The sequence below is a fragment of the Podarcis gaigeae genome (genome assembly GCF_964106915.1).
Source record: "Podarcis gaigeae genome assembly, chromosome: 1".
Lineage (NCBI taxonomy): Eukaryota > Metazoa > Chordata > Lepidosauria > Squamata > Lacertidae > Podarcis > Podarcis gaigeae.
The window spans coordinates 6,111,613-6,137,591 of NC_139678.1; the positions used below are offsets into that span (position 1 = coordinate 6,111,613).

General features: G+C 49.9%; 1 protein-coding gene across 1 annotated transcript; it reads right to left on the reverse strand.

Moving 5' to 3' along the window:
* Positions 1–2,379: 2,379 nt before the first annotated feature.
* Positions 2,380–23,897, reverse strand: ATG14 (autophagy related 14). The gene is made up of 10 exons (XM_083735301.1): positions 23,604–23,897; positions 16,002–16,064; positions 15,817–15,859; positions 14,427–14,508; positions 12,644–12,881; positions 9,796–10,025; positions 7,851–7,968; positions 6,038–6,128; positions 5,830–5,915; positions 2,380–3,352 (listed from the first exon to the last, which is right to left on the reverse strand). The coding sequence occupies exons 1-10, from the start codon at positions 23,882–23,884 to the stop codon at positions 3,043–3,045; spliced, it is 1,542 nt and encodes a 513-aa protein (XP_083591427.1). The 5' UTR covers positions 23,885–23,897; the 3' UTR covers positions 2,380–3,042.
* Between the last annotated feature and the right edge of the window lie 2,082 nt (positions 23,898–25,979).

The window sequence follows — 25,979 nt, forward strand, 5'->3', positions numbered from 1 at the left end:
TGTCTTCAGCCACAACAGTCCACTAATGGGGAGCCTCTCTGCTCCTCGCCATTCAAGCAGAACACAATCACACCTCAATTGCACTAAAGTCTTGGGCACACACTCCCAGTTTCTCCACATAGCTATATATGTGTAAAAACATTTTTTTATATATGTGTGTCTATCTATTTATATATACATATAAAACAAAAACCAACCCGGGGAAAAAACCATTGTTACCAAAAAGAAAAAAAGTGTTTCTGGAAAGGATTTGACACCCTAACATATTACAATCCTTGGGGCGCACCTTTGTGAATTCCGAGTGGATGCTACACTACGGCACTAGAGAGGCATCGTTTTAAGACAAAGAAATCAGGACTGACAAAAGGTTTGTGGTTTACTGGCATTTCCTATTAAGAGGGTTTCCCCTCTCTTCTTTTTTAAACAAACCATAAATAAGCAGCAGAATGGTTGGAACACATGGGGCAGGGCAGGGAACATAGAGTTATATATACAAGGGGGAAAGGGCCCAGGGCCAGCTGCGAGAACCCAGCAGCTACAGGCCCAGCGTTGAGCAGCCTAACTCCTTTGCAACTAATAAAGTGCCTTCTTTCACAGGACCTCCTTCCACACGTATTGTTTCAGAAACAGGAGAGACTCGCAGGGCAGTGTCCCATGTTGAGCATCCTTTGAGGCAAAGACAAGTGAGCCCTGCACCACCCCCACCCCCCCGGTTTCACTCCGGTCTCTCGTAGCTGGACAAAACCTCACCGGGAGCCTGCGATGATGGAGCAGGCTGGATTACATTGCTGCTGTTCTTCTGCGTTAAGTCTTCGCGGGCTGGGAAATCCCGCCCGACGGGTTTAAAACTGAAAACACTGAACCGGTGGGATCTTTGGTTTATTAACAGAAATGCGCAGAACCCCACCTCCCGCAGGTACGTCTGCCGCGCAAGGTTCCCCACGCCACTAACTTACAGTCTAGGCCAAAGTGGGAGCAGAGAAACAGAGCAGAAACACATCACAGAATTGAAACAGCCAAGAGCCGAATATTCAGCACCAGCGGCTGGAACCCTCTCCTGAAGACTGCGTAAAAGTGCAGAAATGCCCACCAGCCCAGGCCCGTTATCTCTCAGGAGGAAGCCTTTTGCCTGGCACAATTTTGGTCTCGGCATGTGTGATACTCCACAGAAGCGGGTGCCCGCAGGACTGCGCTGAATCATGGCAGGAAAGCATCCTTGGGCTCACACTGCTGGGAGTGGCATGGGCAGGGAGGCAGGCTGCCTGCCTGCCTGGCACCTCTCCCCCAAGGTGCACACTTGGCACATTAGGCCGCGGTGGGGTTGCAAGACAGCAAGGGCAGCAACAGAAACCCACAGCCAACTTCTCTATTGTTCTGTAACGCATTGGGGGCTGCTACATTGTGCCACTGGATGCTGGACTTCAGTGTTCTCCAGTGGCGCAGTGGGGGTGGGGTGCAGGGGGGCCCGGCCGCACCGGGCGCAACATCTGGGGGTTAGGGGGTGCAAATCCACGGGTTAAGGGGCGCAAATCCACAGGTTAGGGGGCACAAATTACTTGCCTTGCCCCGGGTGCTAACAACCCACGCTACGCCACTGGTGTTCTCTATCTGTGGTGGAACTCCGGCCCAAATTTCCATGGGGGCGTGGGGGCACGTGTCCCCTCCCCACCTGCTCTGCACCTTTTGCTCACACCTTCCTTGCCGAGTCTTGGCCTCCATGGACACAGGGCCTACGCTGTCTCTTATACACGGAGAGATGGATTTGCATGCTCCGAATCTCCACCCACTAAGTGCCTCTACCAGGAATGGCTTTTCTCCAGGGGGCTGAACAAGGAAAGGGTGCATTGCCAAAAGCCTAATTCGCCCCCCCCCAAAAAAAATTGCCAAAAGCCTGCCTAGTCAGAAGCCAGGCTGAGGTCCGAGGGGCACCGTGCTACATTCCAACCAGAAGCTGAACGGGATGCAAGAACCAGGAGGATTTCATGGGGTTTTTGATCAAGGAGGAACACAAGCCTCATTGCTCTCCATGAGGAGCACAGGATTTCTTAAAAAAAACCAAAAAAACCCACATGGAACGTGGACCAAACGTCAAAACAAAAGTGCGGCTCCTTTGCACACAAAGAGGATTTGTGACGAGACAAACCTTATTGTAGCAGTAGAATTGCTCTGTATTGGCAAGTTATTACAGTCCAGGCTTTCTTTGGTGTCGGGCAGCCAGAGCAAGAAGCCAGGAAACTCTTGAGCGACTCAGCATAAAAAACGTTCTGCAACTGGATCCATAAGAGCGTGCGCGCGCGCGCACACACACACACACTCACACAAAGGCGGCATGACCTAACATCTATTTTCTCCCCTTAAAAAATAAATAACCTATTGATATTGAAGAAACATGATGGTTTTCTGTATTAAAATTATGGCAACGGAGATCAGAGACCACACAGAAATGCAGCAATCTGCACATCTTGCCAGAAGGCTCTACAAATGTGCATTTTGTGCTGCAAATTTTCTCCCCTGTGCACACTTTTAGAATAAACACACACAAACATAACCCAAGAACCCTGCTGGGAACTAATCGCAGGGGATGAGGTGGCCTCATGCACTGGCAGAACTGCCACGATAGTCTTCTCTTTCAGTCTTCATGCTTCAAGATGATTTGCCAGGCCACGTAAACCCAGATCTATTTCCTTGTTTTTTGTTTTTTGTTTTTGTTTAAGGGACTAAACTAAAAAAGAAACTGAAGGATCCTCCTCCTCTCACCCTCAGCGGAACACATGGGACTCGGAAGAGGCACAGAGTTCCGTTTTCAGGTGTCCAAGATGCGTGTCGAGAGAAAACAAGATGCAGGGTGACTGCCGCGCAGTCAAGCTTGGGCAAACTGAAAGCATCTTCCGGAGGGGAGAGCGTGTTACGTAATCAGAAGTCTGACCCTTGATGTTCCAGGCACTACTGAGCAGAATTGGGAAGGTTTACTACAGCGATGGTGGGCGGGATGTGGGACAGGAACTCCCCCCCCCCCCGCCCCACAGAGGTCCGAGTGTCACCCTAGCGATGTCCAGTGTACGCTTTGAACCAGGAGGTAACGGAGGCCGCGGCCGAGGAGATCATGCCTCCGGCGCTGCTGCTGGCGATGGGCTCCCGCGAGGCCAGCGTGCTCTGGCTCTGAAGCATCTCCACCGTCTGCGAGGGGATGTCGCAGAACCGGGGGCTGGGCAGGTTCTCCCAGTCCGTCCCCAGGTCCGTCTCTTCGTCGCTGACACGTTCGTCGCCGCTCTCGTCCGTTTCGCCGGCGCCGCTGGGGTCCACGAATTCCATCGAGTCCTCCAGGTCAGCACTGATCTCGAACGGCCCGGACCTGCGGTCGGAAAAACTGACTCGGCTTACGGGAAAAACGACTCGCAAATCGGGACTGGCAAGAGGAACGAAGATAATTTTTGCAGGAAAATGACAGAGCTTTGCTACACTTACAGACTCTCCAGAAAAACAAGGTTTAAACCGGGCACCCCCAAAGTAGGCCCTCCAATGGGACTACAATACCCATCATCCCTGACCTGACCACTGGTCCTGTTAGCTAGGGATGATGGGAGTTGTAGTCCCAAAACAGCTGGAGGGCTGAGTTTGGGGGTGCCTGGTTTCAACTGACTGGTGAATCACTTAATAATAATGCTATAAGCTGTGGTGTAGGGACAGGAATCTAGGTTCTTATAGTATTTTGGAAGGTCTCCACTGAAATTTAAAGAACAAAAGTAAGGAAAAGGGTGTCCACTGAGGCCAGAATGGCTCGCCAAGCCTCTTACGCTCTGATGGGAGCTGAAGGGAAACCAAAGGAACTAAACTTGCTGGGAAAAGGCCCTAACCCCTCTTCACCATGGTGAACCACAGAGATTCTCTCCCATATTAAGGATACATTGCAGTCTGGCCAAAGGACGCAATGGGACTGGGGAGCAGGGCTGCAGAGAAGGCCTGGCCTGCGAAGAGCCCCAGGGTGAGAGATATAGACTCGGATGGCTACATTCAGCCCCCAGGCCTGAAATTCATCTCCCCTTCAGGTAGAAGGTCCGGCTCAGCTTGTAGATGCCGATTTTCCTCCAAGCCACAGAGGGTTGCTGCCAGCCAGAGCTGATTCTCCTAGGCTATGTGGGCCGCTGCTCCAATTCAGCATAAAGCAGTTTTAGTTGCTGAATTTGGCTCTCTGTTCAGTTGTCATGGTCCCATTTCATAGCTCAGGGAAAGCTGAATTAGGAAAGGAGGCCCTGAGAGAGCAGAGGGAGGGGGGACTCCCTTAAAAAGGGAGCAGGCTGTTGTGTGTCACATGCCTGCACACTTCCTGCTCCGTTTTGGATATAGCTTTCGTTTTCTGTCTGTTGCCTCGACACAAAGGCAGGCAGTCATGTTTTGCCTTTGTTCTGACCAACGTTGAATAAAGCTGTAAAATATGCTCTCCTGGGTGAATCTTCCGTTGTGGAAACTCTGCAGAAAGAGTGTGCACGAGACCTGGAATGTGTCTGATAATAATAATAATAATAATAATTTATTATTTGTACCCCGCCCATCTGGCTGGGTTTCCCCAGCCACTCTGGGCGGCTTCCAACAGAGATGAGAAATACACTAAAATGTCACATATTAAAAACTTCCCTGAACAGGGCTGCCTTCAGATGTCTTCTGAATGTCAGGTAGTTGTTTATCGCTTTGACATCTGATGGGAGGGCATTCCACAGGGCGGGCACCACTACCGAGAAGGCCCTCTGCCTGGTTCCCTGTAACTTGGCTTCTCGCAGTGAGGGAACCGCCAGAAGGCCCTCGGAGCTGGACCTCAGTGTCCGGGCAGAACGATGGGGGAGGAGACGCTCCTTTAGATATACTGGACCGAGGCCATTTAGGGCTTTAAAGGTCAGCACCAACACTTTGAATTGTGCTCGGAAACGTACTGGGAGCCAATGTAGGTCTTTCAAGACCGGTGTTATGTGGTCTCGGCGGCCGCTCCCAGTCACCAGTCTAGCTGCCGCATTCTGGATTAGTTGTAGTTTCCGGGTCACCTTCAAAGGTAGCCCCACGTAGAGCGCATTGCAGTAGTCCAAGCTGGAGATAACCAGAGCATGTACCACTCTGGCGAGACAGTCTGCAGGCAGATAGAGACTCAGCCTACGTACCAGATGGAGCTGGTACACAGCTGCCCTGGATACAGATTTGACCTGTGCCTCCATGGACAGCTGTGAGTCCAAAATGACTCTGAGGCTTGTGTCGCTAATTGACTGATACTGTTTCCACGGGAGACCGGGAGACGACATGGAGGCATGATGGCCTTTGTCTCCCTGGCAGTATCCCAACAGTATCCTGGTGGCACATGGTCTCAGCGGCCGCCCCCAGTCACCAGTCTAGCTGCCACATTTTGGATTAGTTGTAGTTTCTGGGTCACCTTCAAAGATAGCTCCACGTAGAGTGCATTGCAGTAGTCCAAGTGGGAGATAACTAGAGCCTGCACCACTCTGGTGAGACAGTCAGCGGGCAGGGAGGGTCTCAGCCTGCGTACCAGGTGGAGCTGGTAGATAGCTGCCCTGGACACAGATTTGACCTGCGCCTCCATGGACAGCTGTGAGTCCAAAATGACTCCCAGGCTGCGCACCTGGTCCTTCGGGGCACAGTGACCACATTCAGGACCAGGGAATCCTCCACACCTGCCTGCCTCCTGTCCCCCCAAAATAGTACTTCTGTCTTGTCAGGATTCAACCACAAGGGGAAGGCTGTGCCAGGCTTAGAAGTGGCACAGCAAGGGGACAAGGAGGGAGAGGTGGTGATGGCAGGGCGCAAAAGAGGCTGGAAGCTGCCTCTTACCTTCCCAAATGTTCTGTCTCGGGGCTGACCAGGTACATCAGGTTCCTGAGTGTATGCAGAGGATGCAGGAGGTCTAAGTTTACGTGCTGGAAGAGGAAGAAAGTGGAACATCCATCAGGCAAAATGTGCTGAGACGAGGAAGGGAAAGTGTGAAGCCACCCGAGAGGTTAAAAAACAAAAAGAAAATGAAAACCTGCATTCACTGTACCTGAGAAAAGCAAAGGTAAAGGATATTGGCGTTCAGCTTTTTCACTGCCCACGTGAACTTTCTCCGGCTGAGGTTTTCCCCGCAGAACTCACTGCAAGACACATTAAAAACACATGCACAAACTGAAGAGAGAGCTCTCAAGGAAAGGATCTGGCCCGTCTTCTGCAACGCTAGCAAATCAACCAAATCTTGGCACAACGATGCCTTTTATTTGGCCAGCTGGCAGGAAAGGCGAAAGCGTGCATCTTCCATTTCTGGAAGGAGGCAAAACTAACTGTTCGGGCACTTCTTCCATGCAGAAATAATAATAATAATAATAATAATAATAATAATAATAATAATAATAATAATAATTTATACCCCGCCTATCTGGCTGGGTTTCTCCAGCCACTCTGGGAGGCTTCCAACAGAAAACTAAAACACAGTGGTCTGTTAAACATTAAAAGCTTCCCTAAACAGGGCTGCCTTCTGATGTCTTCTAAAAGTCTGGTAGTTGTTCTTCTCTTTGACATCTGCTGAGAGGGCGTTCCACAGGGCGGGCGCCACCACCGAGAAGGCCCTCTGTCTGGTCCAGGCAGAACAATGGGGGTGGAGACGCTCCTTCAGGTCTACTGGAATGAGGGCATTTAGGGCTTTAAAGGTCAGTACTAACACTGTGAATTGTGCTTGGAAACGTATTGGGAGCCAGTGTAGGTCTTTCAAGACCGGTGTTATATGGTCTCGGTGGCCGCTCCCAGTCAGCAGTCTTGCTGCCGCATTCTGGAAGGAATCCCTTCGAGAGGGGAAGGGTTACGTCAAAGCTGCAGGCCATGTCACCCAACCTGTTTGCATTCACCTCTCTCTCTCTCTCTCTCTCTCTCTAGGTCCTGTTCAGTAAGCAGAGACCCATGACCAGGGTTTCCCAAACCAGAGTGGCCAGCTGTGTTTTTTTGGACTACAACTCCCATCATCCCTAGCTAACAGGAGCAGTGGTCAGGGATGGTGGGAGTTGTAGTTCAAAAACAGCTGGAATCCCAAGTTTGGGAAATGCTGCACAAGAGGTCCCTCCCTATACCTAGAGGACGAACCTGGGAGCAGCTATTGAGGCTTTCTGTTTTCTGCAGGAGACTTATCAAATGCACAAAGAAAAGGTGAAATCCATGCTGCTCTCAAATATCTCCATTTTTTGCTTCCTCTCCAGTGCTACCACACGGGCCTTGGGGATCTCAAAGTGCTTCACGTATACTCCCTTGCAATTGTTACATCTGAAGGAGCGTTTCCACCCCCATCATTCTGCCCGGTCACTGAGGTCCATCTCCGAGGGCCTTCTGGCAATTCCCTCACTGCGAGAAGCCAAGTTACAGGGAACCAGGCAGAGGGCCTTCTTGGTAGCGGCACCCGCCCTGTGGAACGCCCTCCCACCAGATGTCAAAGAGAAAAACAACTACCAGACTTTTAGAAGACATCTGAAGGCACCCCCGTTTAGGGAAGCTTTTAATGTTTAATAGGTTATTGTAGTTTAGTGTTTTGTTGGAAGCCGCCCAGAGTGGCTGGGGAGACCCAGCCAGATGGTTGGGGTATAAATAAATTATTATTATTATTATTATTATTATTATTATTATTATTATTATTATTATTATTATTATTATGTACAGCGAGTCCAGCTGTTCAGATGCATTGCATCTACCCTGCGGAAAAGGGGGTCTTTCCAAAACGATGCACGCAGAAGAAAATCCCAGAGTGTAAACTGGGGTTCATGCACTTATAGACCTGGTGCTCAAAACACACGATGCTCCCCTCGCGCCGCCCGCCGGGTTATTCCAAGATAACTTGCCTGTTGTACAGCTTCTTGGGAAGGTTAACGTCAAGTATATGCGACAAAATGTTGACAAGCTGAGTTGCATAGCACAGGGCAGCACTGATGGTGTAAGCGGGGTTGTTATGTTCCATGTCTGGAAGGGAAACAACAACAACAGGCCCCCCGTCAGTAGGTTGTAAAAGGGCTCCCCCCCCCCCCCGGAGTATCAACTATATACGTCTCCCCAGGAAACAGCCCCATCAAGAAGGGAGCCTTAGATCCCGGTGTAGCATAATAGCATAATAGTTAGGGTGCCGAACTAGGAGCTGGGAGATCAGGGTTCAAATCACTGCTTGGCCATGAAGCTCAATTTTGGGCCAATAACTGCCTCTCAGCTCAGCCTGCCTCGTAGGGCTGTTGTTGGGATTAGAGAGGAAGGAGAGAACCACGTAGGCTGCCTTGAGCTCCTTGGGAGAAAAGGGTAGCGTAGGAATGCAATAAACAAATACAGTGGTATCTTGGTTCTCAAATGCCTTGGCACCCAAACATTGTGTCAGGGGGCTGCCATCAAGCGAGGGGAGAGGGGTAGGAATGTACAGAGAGCCTCCCCGTTTGTTGAGCAGCTGCACCTCGTCAAGAGTCTGGTGAAGGCGGGCCCTCAGGAGAAACGGAGGAAGAAGGAAAGTGGGGGGGAGATGAGCCACACCACCACTCCCAAGAGGTTTGAAATGCCACTTCCGTCGCAGAGTTTTCGCCAGGGAAATAAACGTAAGGAAAAGAGGCAGAGAGGGGGTTTCCCCGGGCTTTTGTGCTGGAAGTCAAATCGGAAGAAACCACTTCCAGAATCTGCTAGTGATTGAAGCAGACATGGATTATGAACTTCTGCACCGTACATAGTTTGCACTCAATAAAACCTGTGAAAGACAGGTCGGATTCCTGGCTGTTATCCTCACGAGCAACCACACACATTCCTCACATCCAGAAGTAAGTGTTCTGGTTTGCGAACTTTTTTGGAAGCCGAATGTGCTCTGCTTTGAGTCCCACCCTTCCGTTTTGAGTGTTACACTGAGGTCTGTCTGCTTTTGCTATTTATTTTGCATTTTTGTGGCTTTTTTTTGTTTTTGTGACTGTGTGGAACCCAATTCAGCTATTGATTGAGTGTGTGACTGCAGTACTTTGTTTATTGCTTTCATTTTATGGATCAACGGTCTCATCAGATAGTAAAATTCATGTTAAATTGCACTTTTAGGGGTTGTTTTTAAAAGTCTGGAACGGATTAATCCATTTTGCATTACTTTCTATGGGAAAGCGTGTCTTGGTTTTGGAAAGCTTTGGTTTAGGAACGGACTTCTGGAACGGATTAAGTTTGTATAGAGGGGTAGAGATGACAGGGAAGCACATAACCTGCACATAACTTCAACTCACTTGGTCCATGGCTGTGATGTGAACCCTGAATTCTGCCTAGCTCTATCTCAGGGCCCCTAGGACTTTTGCTTCCACACACCCACGGACAGGACACAAACAAAAATTAAAACCGTGTTGCGAAACGGTGTACAAATTATACAAGTATCTTCTCTTAACCCCGAGTCACAAATCTCAAACCCCAGTTGACATTTTTGCTGCAGTTCCGGCTTCTGAGACTTCTGCAGGCGAAGGATTTGCCGGCATGTTGTCACAACCACGCTGCCGAGAAATTTGCTCTGCCTTTTTTTTTCCAACCAGGAAAAAAAGGAAAAGGAAAGGAAGCCAAGATTCTTAGGGAGTTGAATTCTCTGCCTGTGCTCCACAGCTTTGTGTGGCTGCAGAATCGCACCCGACGGGGGAGCCCTGCTGACGCACTCCCAGGCTCCCCCAAATTCAGTCCAAGCTATGGGCTCTGCATTGATGTTAACCACATAATCTGAGTGAAGGAATGAGCAGAGGCTTACTCCCATTGAGTTTAAATTTAGCCCAGCCAGAGGCTCTGTGGAAATTTTTTTACCTGGCCCTTGAGTGGTCTTCTTCTCTTCCACCCAGTTGTAGTAAGCAGAATAATCTCCGTTGTTGGGAAGGGTGATCCAAGGCCCCGCAATGCCTATGCTGGTGTCTCCGTTGTGGTCGTCACACACCCATCGCCCGGACAGGTAGGTGGTCCTCCTGGCTTCCGCCAGCTTGCTCACAGTGCTAGAAGTCATGGCGTTGTCGCTCTCGGACGACATGTCTGCGGGGTCCCTGGAATAAAGGCAAGAGGCTGAATGGCGGTCTCTAAGGAAGAATATAGGGACGCGGGTGGCGCTGTGGGTTAAACCACAGAGCCTAGGGTTTGCCGATCAGAAGGTCGGCGGTTCGAATCCCCGTGACAGGGTGAGCTCCCGTTGCTCGGTCCCTGCTCCTGCCAACCTAGCAGTTCAAAAGCACGTCAAAGTGCAAGTAGATAAATAGGTACCACTCCAGCGGGAAGGTAAACGGCATTTCTGTGTGCTGCTCTGGTACGCCAGAAGCGGCTTAGTCATGCTGGCCACATGACCTGGAAGCTGTACGCCAGCTCCCTCGGCCAATAAAGCGAGATGAGCGCCGCAAACCCAGAGTTGGCCACAACTGGACCTAATGGTCAGGGGTCCCTTTACCTTTTAAGGAAGGATATAGCCACCCCCACTAGCGGCTGCCACTGGTGTCCCCTCCGTGAACTGGGGCAAACTGTGCTCAAGGGCAGAAAGTACAGAAATAAATGAACTCCTTGGGACATCGTCCCAGGAGTCCAGCTTTTCCTCTAAAAAGCAGGAAAAGAAAACATTGTGGCTAAAATTAAGCACATTGCTTTCAGTGGAAGAAATAAATCCATGCTAACATCATCTCCCTTGGGCAGAAAGTGCTTAAAACTGAACATTTAAGGAATTAGCTTCTGTCAAAGAAAAGCTGAAAACAGGCGTAAGACAAACAGGTGTTGAGGCTGCAACCCCAAGCAAACTAATTATCCCCACCCAACCAGCCACCTAGACGTCACCCTTTAAGAGCACGCAGGGTAAAACGGAGGAAAATTAAGAACCACGCATGTCCCCTTGAGCAGGTTAAGCCTATATGGGATAGCTCAGTCAGCAGAGCATGGGACTCAAGCCCCACATTGAACAAACAGATTCTTGCACTGCAGGGAGTTAGACTAGAAAGCCCTTGTGGTCCTTTCCAACTCTACATTTCTTTATTATTATAATACAGTCGTAACTCGGAAGTCGAATGGAAGCCGTTCCGGCAGCCCATTTGACTTCCGAAACAAAGGCGCAGCTTCCATTTGGTTTATGATTGTGCAGGCGTGCCGGAAACAATAGCAGAAGCTGCACCGGACATTCAGCTTCCAAAAAGATGTTCGAAAACCGGAACACTCACTTCCGTTTTTTGATCGTTTGGGAGCTGGAACGTTCTGTTGGGACATTGCCTACGTGCTTCTCTGCAGCTTGGCAGAATGAGCAATTAGTAAGTTGGCCGAAAGCCAGGGAGACTGAGCAGGGGGAGTTTCTGCCTGGAGATATGGGAGCCTTGGATACGGCTCTACTGTTGGAGGAGGCCGCCCATATAGGCAGAATGACCCATGACTTCTTTGTCTGTGTAGGAGAGTCTTGGAGTGAGTTGAAGTTTTGTTGAGAGAGTTAAGATGCATATCTGTAACTCGTATATAGTAACTTGTGAGTCTGCTGTTGTACATAATAGATCTCTAAGAAACCAAGTTACTAGTAGGCAGCATTTTGTTCCTGCCAGCTTGCAAACAAATGCTTCCAGAAAGTCTGCGTACGCTCTGCAGTTTTCAACACATTCAACTCCCAAGGCGTTCGGGAGCCGGGGTACGACTGTAATAATATTATTGTCTGTATGCAGCCCACCTATCTGGGTTGCCCCAGTCAGAATTCTCTGATCCTAAGACAGAAATGTAGTAATCTTTTAAAAATGAAACTGTACATCCCACTGCGGCTCAAAGGGACTTTCACCCAAGTAAACGTGATTCTGGTTTGGGTACAAACTGGGTGACGTCAGGAGGGGGTAAGGACCATTTCAACACAACCCCTTCTCCCCACATTCCCATGGCCTTCCAGTTGCCACCAGGTTTCCTGCCCACAGGTTTGCAGCTAGATGAGCATGGATATACCGTATTTTTCGCTCTATAGGACGCACTTTTTCCCCTCCAAAAATTAAGGGGAAATGTGTGTGCGTCTTATGGAGCGAATGCAGGCTCCTTGGCTTCAGCGATAGCAATGTGAAGCCTCCGAAGCGCAGAGGGAGCGCTCCCTCCGCGCTCCGGAGGCTTCGCGTTGCTTTCGCTGAAGGGCTGAAGCCCCTCTCGCTCTCCAGGCTTCAGCGAAAGCAACGCGATGCCTCCGGAGTGCAGCGGGAATTTGCACTGCGCTTTGGAGGCTTTGTGTTGCTATCGCTGAAACCGGGAGAGCAAGTGAGGTCCCGCTGCACTCCAAAGGCTTCGGGTTCCTTTTGCTGAAGCCGGGAGAGCAAGACTCTCCTGGCTTAAGCAGAGAGGGAGAGCTGCGCAGTGCCCCTTCAGCCAAGCGGGAGGAGAAATGGAAGGGGCTCCGTTTCTCCTGCCGCTTCGCTGAAGGGGCGCTGAGCAGAGGGGGTGATTTTTCTTTTTCCTGTTCTCCCCCTCCTATTGTCAGATGCATCCTATGGTCTGGTGCGTTCTATAGAGCGAAAAATACGGTAAATAGCAAAATTATTATTACTACTAAACCCCACAAAAGAGCACACGTATGCCACTCGCCTGCTGCACCTTGCAGACCGAGGAAGTGAGCACCGTCTCCCGAGTGGGCAGCTCACCGCGCTGGCACAGCAGCTGCCCCTTCCTTCCCTACCTCATGCCAATCTTCACCTCCTCGATAGGGAAGATGACGGAGGTGAGTTCCAGGACATGTGAGCGCCGGAGGCCTGCAAGGTGCTCGTGCTGGCTTCTCAGGTCGTAGTTCCTTTTCTCCACCAGCTCTCCCAGCTTGCGGTTGTGCCTCTGGATCTTCTCCTTCTTCTCCTGATGCCGCTGGGCCCTGCGGTACAGCTTCTGGTTCTCATCCTTAATTCGGAGAAGCCACTCGGAGTCTGGGGCAGAGCAAAGGCAGCGGTTAGCTTTCGGGGTGGAACTGTCATTTCCTCAAACTGGTGCTGCAACCGGCTCATTCTTTCGATCAGAGATGGCCAGTCCTTTGATTTTTAGCTTCAGCTTGATTTTTCCCCAGCTGTTAACTTGTGATTAATAAAAAAGGGTTAGTTACATTGCTCTAGCAGGAGGGGCGCGGGTGGCGCTGTGGGTTAAACCACAGAGCCTAGGACTTGCCGATCAGAAGGTCGGCGGTTCGAATCCCTGCGACGGGGTGAGCTCCCGTTGCTCGGTCCCAGGTCCAGCCAACCTAACAGTTCGAAAGCACGTCAAAGTGCAAGTAGATAAATAGGTACCATTCCGGCGGGAAGGTAAACGGCGTTTCCGTGTGCTGCTCTGGTTCGCCAGAAGCGGCTTAGTCATGCTGGCCACATGACCCGGAAGCTATCTGTGGACAAACGCCGGCTCCCTCGGCCAATAAAGCGAGATGAGCACCGCAACCCCAGTCGGTCACGACTGGACCTAATGGTCGGGGTCCCTTTACCTTTACATTGCTCTAGCAGTTGTTTCCCCAACTTGCTTCCCCAGCTGTTGTTGGACTACAACTCCCATCATCCCTGACCACTGGTCCTGCTAGCTAGGGATGATGGGAGTTGCAGTCCAACAACAGCTGGGGACCCACTGCTCTGGGTTGCTTGAACCACTTTATGCCAACTGAAAGGGCCCCCTCAAACATGCCCAATGCTATTCCGCTACTGAGGATTACAGTGGAAGACTGACAAACAAAGGCCAAACTTTCTTTTGGGGATGTTGCCTGCTGTTACTGATCTTATCATAGAAGAAGCCCAGATAAGTTTCTGGGGAATGTTAAGGTCACATAGCATGCTTTGCAAAACCGTTCAGCTATGGGAACAGGAGTGCTCCAGATAAAGTCTGCCAACGCTTCTACTGAAGAAGAAGAAGAAGAAGAAGAAGAAGAAGAAGAAGAAGAAGAAGAGGAGGAGGAGAAGGAGGAGTTTGGAGGTTGTTTTCTGCTGCTCCAGAGAAGCGGACATGGAGCAATGGATTCAAACTACAAGAAAGAAGATTCCACCTAAACATTAGGAAGAACTTCCTGACAGTAAGAGCTGTTCGACAGTGGAATTTGCTGCCAAGGAGTGTGGTGGAGTCTCCTTCTTTGGAGGTCTTTAAGCAGAGGCTTGACAACCATATGTCAGGAGTGCTCTGATGGTGTTTCCTGCTTCGAAGGGGTTGGACTCGATGGCCCTTGTGGTCTCTTCCAACTCTATGATTCTATGGACTTGATATCCCGCCTTTCACTCCCCTTAAGGAGTCTCAAAGTGGCCAACAATTTCCTTTCCCTTCCTCCCCACAAAAAACACTCTGTGAGGTGAGCGGGGCTGAGAGACTTCGAGAAGTGTGACTAGCCCAAGATCACCCAACAGCTGCATGTGGAGGAGCAGGGAAGCAAACCCGGTTCACCAGATTACGAGTCCGCTGCTCTTAACAACTACACCACGCTGGCTCCCAGCACGAGCATCACTTACTTCGTGCCATTTCTTCGTTTTCCTTGCAGATCGTTTGCTTCAGCTGCTCAACCCTCATTTTGCAGGACATTATTTTCCACCTCTGAAAGAAACACAGCAAGTAGAGGAGCTGCTCCAAAACCCACCACCTCAACAGCCTTAATCAACCAATCAGTTTTGTCTCAGGGTTCAAAGGAGCAGCACCTATGATAGGGCTATTTATTATCCCCTGAACTGCACACTGCAATGTTTTTAATCAAGAAGCTTCTTGAGCCCCTCACTAGGTATAAACATTAAATTACTGTGACCCAGAGTAATCCTGGGGCTGGCGGAGTTGTGGTAATTCAGTGCGAGAACAGCACTTTTTGCTTTCCCCAAAGGCGTTATTATTTTAGGGGCAAGTAAGACAACAGATACATCTATTCTCTCAACCAAATTCGCCTTCAGCAAAAAAGTTATATGTCTTGCTTATTTGCCAGCTATTTGGGCACTGCCTTAGAAACAGAAAGACTGGATGGAGGCTAGACCAGACAGATACTTTTACATCTTCAGAATAAAAAAGAAATTCCAGCCAAAGTAGCTGTAATTAAGTTACGTTCTGTCTTTCTTCCAATGAACTCAAACCATTGCACATGGTCCTCTTCCAGTTTTCTGTTTTCTCCTTGAATCAGCCCTGAGAGGTAGGTTAAGCTGGGAGCAAGTTTGACTGGCCCAAGGTCACCCAATTGGGCTTCTTGGCTGAGTCGGGATTTAAACTCAGGTTTCTCGGTTCCTAGTCCTACACTTTAAACGCTACATTGCACTGGTGGAAGCATAGGATGAAAGCAACTCTGCTAAACTCAACAGGTACAAGACATCCAATGAATTTAAGAGTATCCGATCTCCCCTTTTAAAATGTAGGCTTACTTTGGCAATTGGTAGAGCATGAGCCTCTTAAACTCAGGGCCACGGGTTCAAGCCCCAAGTTGGGCAGAAAGATTCCTGCACTGCAGGGGGTTAGACTAAATGACCCTCATGGTCCCTTTCAACTCTACAATTCTATGATTACAGGGCACTGTGCTCTGTAATAGGTTTGTGTTATCCTTCTCTGAAATCATCATTAAATGCCCCAAAGGGACCTGAGGTTTAGGGATCAACCTTACAGGGTTGTTGCATGGCTTACCAAGACAATGTGGATGTTGTGCTTCGAATACTTTGAGGGGGGTGTTATATAAATGCAAAATATTACTACTGGACTGAAGCTGGTGCTCCACGGTACAACTCCACACTCCCCTGGGTATGCATGCACAAGAGACCCACAAGGGCAGGGCTGATATGCGGTTCCTTCTCATGTGAAGAAAACAGCGCAGGTCTACACTGAAAAGTGGCCACTGCGCTTCAATGTGAACTGGAAGACTTCCACAGGACTCACCAGCTGGTCAGTTATCCATTTCCCCTCCATAGCTTTTAACAACCTACAAGAAGGGGAGGGGAAGGAGCAGAAGATTAGCTGGCAGCCAGAACCACGCTTTCAGCAAACATCAGAGGATCGAAAGACGATCTGCCTGTGCTTTAAGCCAACCAAAGCCAGCTAAAAGAAACTGAACTGGGACTTACTGGGACTGGAATTCGTGCTGCTTGTTTCTAAGGTGCTTCAATCTCTCCTTCTTTTCAGAAAACCTGGAAAAGAAAGAGGTTCAAAGTTGTGGAAGGTGATGGAGGCCTGCTGTTTGATGGCCCAGCCTATGTGTTTGTTTTTTAAATCTCCATACAGCACTTTGAAATTTAGGTGCTTTATATACCTAAGGGATGCGTGTGGCGCTGTGGGTTAAACCACAGAGCCTAGGGCTTGCCAATCAGAAGGTTGGCGGTTCGAATCCCCGCGACGGGGTGAGCTCCCGTTGTTCGGTCCCAGCTCCTGTCAACCCAGCAGTTCGAAAGCACGTCAAAGTGCAAGTAGATAAACAGGTACCACTCCGGCGGGAAGGTAAACGGCGTTTCCGTGCGCTGCTCTGGTTCGCCAGAAGTGGCTTAGTCATGCTGGCCACATGACCCGGAAGCTGTACGCCGGCTCCCTCGGCCAATAAAGCGAGATGAGCGCCGCAACCCCAGAGTCGGCCACGACTGGATCTAATGGTCAGGGGTCCCTTTACCTTTACCATATACCTTAGCAACAGCAGAGCACAAACCTCATCTTCTGAAGGAGTAAAAAGATGGATGCAACAATCTCAGACATTTTAATCAGTGTTAGGAAACCCCCAGGTGCCAGGCACATTTTGCGACTGGCACAGGTCCACTTGCGCCCACGTGGAGATCTCTGGACAGAACGTTCTGAGACTGACATCTCCATCTGGCTGAACACTCCAGCTTTCTTAAGCAGGTAAGCAAAAGAGCTTATTTGTTGTGCTGCTCTTCCACCTTTTTCTCCAAGGAGTACGTGGTTCACCCTCTTCCTCAGTTAACCCCAACAACGACCCTGCGAGGTAGGTCAGGAGGTTGCGACTGGCTCCAAGGTCACCCAGTGAGCTTCATGGCCGAGTGGGGATTTGAACCCTGACCTCCAAGGTCCTAGTCCAACCACTATACCACCCTGGTTTCCTACAGTACTTCCACTATGCAACAGCTATATATATTAAGTAGGTAAATAAATATGAGGAAAGCAAAATGTCACTTAGAGAAGGATCTGAAATATTTTCCTTGATGCTTGAATTTTTTTTATTCTGAATTGTTTTATTAGATGTTTTAATGTGCTGTAAAGCGGTATAGAAATGAAAAGAAGAATGCTGTTGTTGTTGTTTAGTCGTTTAATTGTGTCCAACTCTTCGTGACCCCATGGACCAGAGCACGCCAGGCACTCCTGTCTTCTACTGTCTCCTGCAGTTTGGTCAGACTCATGTTTGTAGCTTCGAGAACACTGTCCCACCATCTCGTCCTCTGTCGTCCCCTTCTCCTTTTGCCCTCCATCTTTCCCAACATCAGGGTCTTTCCCAGAGAAGAATAGTAGTAGTAATAATAGTAATAGAAAAGGCACCTAGATATTCTGTTGTGGTGACCATAGCCATGGTTTAAGGTTCCATTTGGTGATTAGCTTATATATCTGAGTTTCTAACACTGTTTAGAGTGTTTTGGGCACAGCTGTTTGGCTTAACTTAGACCAGGAGTTTGATGAGGGGTGGCTTATGTTTCACCGGAAGACTGCCAGCCAACTTCTGACAGGTCGCCTCAAGGCTGACCGAGGCCTGAACCTGCCAGATAGTCCTCATGTTCTTGAGCAGGAGCAGGATAAGAGATTGGGAATATGCAACCACGTGCTGTATCATTCAATGCACCACCCATGGGATTCTGGCAAAAATAGTAACACCACAAGACTGCGGTCAGGCCACACATGACCTAAAGAAGCGATGAGCTGTTAAAAGCCAGCCACATATAATCATTTGGAAAGAGATGTGCAATCAAAGGTACACTGATGACAACTATTGGTTAAACGATTTTGCACCATTCTTCCCTTCTGTTTCTTTATAACATTGGTATACTGTATTTAAATTTATTAAGTGGTATTGTGTTTTCATCAATAGTAACTTCGGCTCACTCTTGGGAAGAAGGTCCCAAGTTCCTACAATTTCCCCAATCTACTGCACTCCCTCAGGCCCCCCAGTCCACAGGAACAGAAGGGGGGGAACAGAGGGAAAAGGAGAGACGAAGGGTAGCGCGAGAATTGAGCCGCGCACCTTGACAAAAGCATAAAAACAAGCATAACAAACATAGCCAAAGAAAAAAAAAAATACAAAAAGCAGTAGCCAATCTAAAATGTAAAACTGACAGAACTAAAGGAGCCAGGTATAAATTAGAGGAAAAGCCTATGTAAGTTTACGCAGAAACAAGCTTCACTATGTTCAGATTGCACAATCCTATACAGTGTAGTAATGCCCAATGAACCTACCAGGGCTTACTTCGGAGTACACTTGCATAGGAGCACATTTAAACATTTTTCTGGTTTCCAAAAGATGCTGAACATTTTCCAGTACTGTGGTACCTCGGGTTAAAAACTTAATTCGTTCTGTAGGCCCGTTCTTAACCTGAAACTGTTCTTAACCTGAGGTACCACTTTAGCTAATGGGGCCTCCCGCTGCTGCCGCGCCGCCGGAGCCCGATTTCTGTTCTCATCCTGAAGCCAAGTTCTTAACCCGAGGTACTATTTCTGGGTTAGCAAAGTCTGTAACCTGAAGCGTCTGTGACATGAAGTGTCTGTAACCCGAGGTACCACTGTAAATGCAAAGTAAGACACACAAAACACTTCTTGAAATTCATTTCTTTTTTTAAAAAATAAATCTTCCACTACTAACAGCCCATTCTGCTGCTTCTCATGCCAGGCAGAAACAAGTCACAATCCCTGGCTTACCGTATTTTTCGTCCCATAGGACGCTCCATCCCATAGGATGCACCTAGTTTTTTTTTTGGGGGGGGAAATAAAGGAAAAATCTTTTTTCCTTTATTTCCCCCCCCCCAACCAGGTCGGGGAAACCGAACATGGTCGAGGAACAGCGGGATGGCGGCGCTGCACCTCCTTGCTGTCCCCCGAGCTTGTGGGGCTGGCCGACATCTGTCCGGCGGGCAAGTCGCTCTGCTTCAGGGTGTTCTTCGCGCCGGGCAGCAGGCTGCTATCCGCAGCGTAGGGTGCCCTGTGGGAACTCCCGCAGGGCTCCCCATGCTGCGGATGTCTGTCCGGCGTGCGGGGCACGCTGCTTCAGGGCGCCCCTCGCGCGGGGCGGCAGGCTGCTATCCGCAGCGTGGGGAGCCCTGCGGTGAACTCCCACAGGGCTCCAACATGCTGCGGATGTCTGTCCGGCGGGCGGGGCACTCTGCTTCAGGGCGCCTCTCGTGCCGGGCGGCAGAATGCTATCCGCAGCGTAGGGAGCCCTGCGGGACCTCCCACAGGGCTGCCTAGGCTGCGGATGTGTTCCCGAAGTGCCGGGCACTCTGCTTTCAGGGCGCCTGGCGCTCCGGGAAGCAGGGTGCTATCTGCAGCCTAGACAGCCCTGCGGGAAGTCCCACAGGGCTCCAACATGCTGCGGATGTCTGTCCGGCGGGCGGGGCACTCTGCTTCAGGGCGCCTCTCGTGCCGGGCGGCAGAATGCTATCCGCAGCGTAGGGAGCCCTGCGGGACCTCCCACAGGGCTGCCTAGGCTGCGGATGTGTTCCCGAAGTGCCGGGCACTCTGCTTTCAGGGCGCCTGGCGCTCCGGGAAGCAGGGTGCTATCTGCAGCCTAGACAGCCCTGCGGGAAGTCCCGCAGGGCTGCTTAGGCTGTGGATGTGTTCCTGAAGCCTGGAGAGCGAGAGGGGTCGGTGCACACCAACCCCTCTCACTCTCCAAGCTTCAGCGAAAGCCTGCATTCGCTCCATAGGACGCACCCAGATTTCCCCTTAATTTTTGGAGGGGAAAAAGTGCGTACTATAGGGCGCAAAATACGGTTATTTTAAATCTGAAATTGAAACAGGAAATGTGATTTGTTTCATCCTCAAGAAAACAACAATCTGTAACCAAAATCTGTTCTGAAGGGCACCAAATTGGCAAATACTATTTTAGCTATTATGTTACGCTATTTTTGCTAGCTCCTGGAAATAAGTATTTCCACCCCCCACGATGTACAGTGGTACCTCGGGTTACAAACGCTTCAGGTTACAGACTCCGCTAACCCAGAAATAGTACCTTGGGTTAAGAACTTTGCTTCAGGATGAGAACAGAAATCGTGCTCTGACAGCGTGGCAGCAGCAGGAGGCCCCATTAGCTAAAGTGGTACCTCAGGTTAAGAACAGTTTCAGGTTAAGTACGGACCTCCGGAACGACATTAAGTTCTTAACCCGAGGTACCACTGCACTTCTCAAAACTATGACACAATACTCAAAACACCCTGCACAAAACAAGGGGAGCAGGTTGCTTTTGTTTTTACTAACGGCAGGACTTCCTGCCAAACTGTGACTCATCATCGACAATTAAATGTTAACCAAGGTCGAACGTCTTAACAAACAAAGTGTTGGAAGAACGTTTCCTGAAACAAACACTGCATTTCAGCATGAAGTATAATTCAGGAGCAGACTAACAATGAGGAAATATAAATCCTATTGAGATCCAAGTGACTCAAACTTCTGTGAAGTTAAGAGTTGAGAAGCGGGAGTTACGACAGCTATGCTATGTAATATATTTCGCTCTTGTGACTTCTTCCTGTTTACAAAAACTGTAATTCACCCAAGACATATGTGAAATCATAAATATGATTTATTTTAATCATAAACACACACTCTCTCTCTAAAGGAACAGGTACGTAATTTGGGGTGTTCCTGGATCCACTGCTGTCGCTTGAAACCCAGGTGGTCTCGGTGGCAGAGAGTGCTTTCTGTCACCCTTGGCTGCTGGCCCAGATGGACCCCTATCGGGACACAGATAGCCCAACTTCTGTGGCCTATGTTTTGGTAACCTCTAGGTTAGATTGGGACGCGGGTGGCGCTGTGGGTAAAACCTCAGCGCCTAGGACTTGCCGATCGCATGGTCGGCGGTTTGAATCCCCACGGCGGGGTGCGCTCCCGTCATTCGGTCCCAGCGCCTGCCAACCTAGCAGTTCGAAAGCACCCTAAGTGCAAGTAGATAAATAGGTACCGCTTTATAGCGGGAAGGTAAACGGCGTTTCAGTGTGCTGCGCTGGTGCTGGCTCACCAGAGCAGCTTCGTCACGCTAGCCACGTGACCCAGAAGTGTCTGCGGACAGCGCTGGCTCCCGGCCTATAGAGTGAGATGAGCGCACAACCCCAGAGTCTGGCAAGACTGGCCCGTACAGGCAGGGGTACCTTTACCTTTAGGTTAGATTACTGCAACGTGTTAAATTTGGGGTTGCCTCTGAAGACGGCTCAGAAACTTATCAGCAGGTGCAAAATTCACCGGCCAGGTTGCTCACCAAGAGGAGCTGAGCATATAACACCGATCCTGGCCTGACTGCACTGGCTGCCAATTAGTTTCTGAGCCCTAATCAAAGTGCTGGTGCTGACCTATAAAGCCTTAAATGGCTCAGGACCTCATCCAGGGCCCTTCTCTATGTCCCCCGCCCCGTTCTCAAGAGGTTCAGAGGGCAACAACATGAGAACAGGCCTTTTCTGTGGCGTCCCTGTTTGTGGAAGGCTCTCCCAGAGAAGCTCACCTGGTGCCATCATTACATGTCTTTAGGCCCTACCTGAAAATGCCAAGGATTTTATCCTGGGACCTTCTGCATGCAAAGCAGATGCTCTTCCACTGATCTACTATGGCCTATCAATGAGGGACTACAAAGCTTACAAAAACCCCTCGAATTCTACAATACAACATCTGCTCTTGCGTCTTGCTTAAGAAAGTCAGCTACCGTTCCTACCATTTAGAACAGAAAGGTTTGATACTCAACTTAAATTAACAGCTTAAATTAACAAATGTGTACGGTCACGCGTAGGGTCATGTAAAGAGCCGTATGTCCCTGTTACAGCACTGGAGGAATCCAGCACCTGGGAAAGTACAGCCAGAAGAATCGGGAAACAATACCACCAGCCTGAAGACGACTTTATGCTGCCAGACCAGGCTGGGTTTCCTTCAGTGCTAACAACGTAAGAACAGTACCACTGGATCTGACTGAGTGCATCCTGTTTCACACCGGGGCAAGCCAGATCCCTTTCAGAAGCCCCTAAGCTGGCCATGAAGACCATGGACCATCTGCCCAGTGTTTGCCCCCGCTTACACCAACAGATGCCCACAGGTACTGACCCACCACAGGTAAGCTGTAAGTTGCCCTGGGCACGAGAAAGCAACTAATAAAATTTAATACAAAATGTCAAGTTCACAAGACAGGAGTCCCTGGGTGGGCTGGAACTACCAGCGTCCTCATTAACATGACAACCCTTTGCACCCTGAGTGGCTGGCGAGGTCTACTGTCAGGTCTCAGGCCTCGACCTCGGGGGGCAGTGGCCACCTGTCAGCACTGAGCCGCGGGAGTGCCTTTGAGCATGTGCAGAGAGCCGGAGCCACTTATATACAGTGGTACCTCGGGTTAAGTACTTAATTTGTTCCAGAGGTCTGTTCTTAACCTGAAGCTGTTCTTATCCTGAAGCACTTTAGCTAATGGGGCCTCCCGCTGCCGCCGGAGCACAATTTCTGTTCTCATCCTGAAGCAAAGTTCTTAACCCAAGGTACTATTTCTGGGTAGCTATGGTTTTCCCAGTAGTGATGTATGGAAGTGAGAGCTGGACCATAAAGAAGGCTGATCGCCGAAGAATGGATGCTTTTGAATTCTGGTGCTGGAGGAGACTCTGGAGAGTCCCATGGACTGCAAGAAGATCCACCCTCTCCATTCTTAAGGAACAGATAGGTAGCCGTGTTGGTCTGCCATAGTCAAAACAAAAAAAAATTCCTTCCAGTAGCACCTTAAAGACCAACTAAGTTAGTTCTTGGTATGAGCTTTCGTGTGCATGCACACTTGGCAGACCAACACGGCTACCTATCTGTAACTGGAACTATGGAAGGCACCACATTGAGCCGCATGAAATGGAAGTCCATCAGGTATCTGAAGAAGTGTGCATGCACACGAAAGCTCAGACCAAGAACTAACTTAGTTGGTCTTTAAGGTGCTACTGGAAGGATTTTTTTTTTTTTTTGTTTATTCTTAAGGAAATCAGCCCTGAGTGCTCACTGGAAGGACAGATCCTGAAGCTGAGGCTCCAAGACTTTGGCCACCTCATGAAAAGAGACCCTGGAAAAGACCCTCATGTTGGGAAAGATGGAGGGCGCAAGGAGAAGGGGACGACAGAGGACGAGATGGTGGGACAGTGTTCTCGAAGCTACCAGCATAAGTTTGACCAAACTGCGGGAGGCAGTGGAAGACAGGAGGGCCTGGCTTGCTCTGGTCCAGGGGGCCACGAAGAGTCGGACACGACTAAACGACTAAACACTATTTCTGGGTTAGCGGAGTCTGTAACCTGAAGCGTCTGTAACCCTAGGTACCACTGTATACACTTTCTTTATCCTGGATAAAGCCTTAACCGCAACCGGGCCCCCACCTGGGAGGCTGAGGTGAAAGGGGGGCTGCCGAATTTCTCGCTTGAGGAGCCCCCTGAGGAGAAGCGCAGCCAAGGGGCCCAGAGACCCCGGGGAAGGGGGGAGGGAAGGGGAAGAGGAAGGGCCTGGCCGCCCTCCTCCTCCGAGGCACCCACCGCTCCGAGTCCCGGCCGTCGAAGAAGACGAAGTCCCCCCCGCGGACGCACTTGGCGCAGGTGAGGCGGCGCCGCGTGGTGTTGCAGAGGGGGCAGCGCTCCACCGCCACGTACAGGCCCTCGGCCCGGGACTCCGCCTCGGCCCCGGCCTCCGCTCCCTCGGCACTGGCGGCGGCGGCGGGGGCCACAACCCCGGAGGGCGGCGGGGGCGGCGGGCGCTGCTGTTGCCGCCGCGGGCGCTGCGCCGGGCCCGTCCAGCCGCCGCCCCTGGGAGACGCCATGTTTGCCGACGGGCTCGCGGCGCCCGGCGGTCACGTGGGACTTTGTTTTCAATCCGGGGCATGATGGGAAACAAAACAACCAGCGAAGGGAGGGAGGGGACACGCACGGGGGCGGGGCTTCAAGGGGAAAGGAGCGGCGGTGACGCATTACGCAGAGGCGGGGTGTCACGGGGGAAGCGGCTCCCATTGGCTAATCCCAGACGGGCCTACGGGTGGACCTTAAAGGGGAAGGAAAGGTGGCGACGCATGACGCAGAGGCGGGGTGTGATGGAGGAAGCGGCTCCCCTATTGGCTAATCCCAGACGGGCCGACGGGCGGAGTTTAAAGGGGAAGGAAAGGTGGTGACGCTCCAAGGGGGAGGCGGGGGTTGATGCGGGGGAGCGGTTCCTATTGGCTGCCTCGCATCCCAATCCCAGGCAGGTGTGGGAGCGCAGCTAAAAGAGGAAGGAATGGAGGTGACGTATTTTAAGGGGCGGGGATGAATGGGGGACGGTGTTTGATGGGGAAGCGGTTCCTATTGGCTGCCTCCCTGGCCAATCCGAGGCCGACTCCGTTTCCGCTGGATTTCATTCTTGCCCTCCTATAATTTGTGAGTATTTTCACTTTTACTTATTGGGTTAATATTACTACTACTACTACTACTATTATTTATTGTATTTTAGTGTTTTGTTGGAAGCCGCCCAGAGTGGCTGGGGAAACCCAGCCAAATGGGCGGGGTATAAATAATAATAATAATAATAATAATAATAATTTCTCTGCGCATTTTTTTTTTGCATAGGGTTTAAAGGTTTGCCGGCTGCCAAAAGGAGAAGCTGCCTTTGGAACCGGGGAAAATTAAATTTATGTGATTATGAAAGTTAAATATAAACTCAACGGCAGGCAGGGAGTTAAAAGGTTCGCGCTGGTTCGCGTTTGAAGCCGAATTTGTGAAATTCGTACTTATAGGAACAATAGGAAAACCAAAAAGCAGCTATTCCATAGACAAAGGAGATGGTGTTGAATTTTCGGAGGAAGAGAGAACTAGCCCCGCTGTACATCAGGGAGGGCTGTGTGGAGAGAGTCTCTTCCTTTAAATTCCTAGGAGTTTATCTCAGTGAAGACCTTACTTGGAAAATCAATACAACCCAGGTGGTTAAGAAAGCCCAACAGAGACTCCATCTCCTCAGAGTATTGCAGAAGAATGTCAATCAACATTTGATGATCTCTTTCTACCGGTCCACAATAGAAAGTGTCCTTTCATACTGCATCACGGTGTGGTACGCTGGTTTGACATCATCTTATAGGAAGCGCCTACAGAGGGTGGTGAATACAGCACAAGATATTATGGGCTGTCCTGTGAATCCGCTGGATGACATTGCGGAAGAACGTTGCCTCAGGAGAGTGAGGAAAATTCTCAGGGATGATTCACACCCTGGTCGGCACTTTCTTGATCTCCTGCTCTTGGGCAGAAGATATAGAAGCACGATTAGTCGCACCAACAGGGTAAAGAACAGCTTCTATCCGTGGGCTGTTAGGCTGCTGAATGAAAAGATAACAACGGGGCAACTGACCTTCGAGTTTGGTGGTTGCGTGTCAGTAAACGAGGGGAATTAAGACTAAGAGAGCTGAGTGGGGGGTGCTCGTGTAATCTCACTGTATACAAGTTGTACAAATGACAATAAAGTATTTCAGTTTCAATTCTCTGACATCTGCAGTCATCTGGATTTTACCATGTAGTTTCCCAACCAACGTCAGCAATATGCTAATGACACACACCTCTGCTTCTCCTTTACAGGAGTAAACGCTCCTTTTTCTCTTTCCCTGCCTCTTTCCTTACAACAGAGGTGCGGACAGACATATTTAAGACTGTGTTCATGGAAAACAAACATACTCAGCTATGAGTGATCACCAAAGAAAAAGACGACCTACTGAACTGATGCGCTAGAGCCAGGCCAGTTGAATGGGTCTCCTCTAAGACTAACATGCATCTTCAGCCAATGTGGCTAGACTACATATTGTTTAATGAATAATTAAAAACAACAACAACCCAGTACTTTAATAGTGTGATTTATCTTTATTTTAGACAAAAACGCATTTAAAAAATGGGGAACATTTC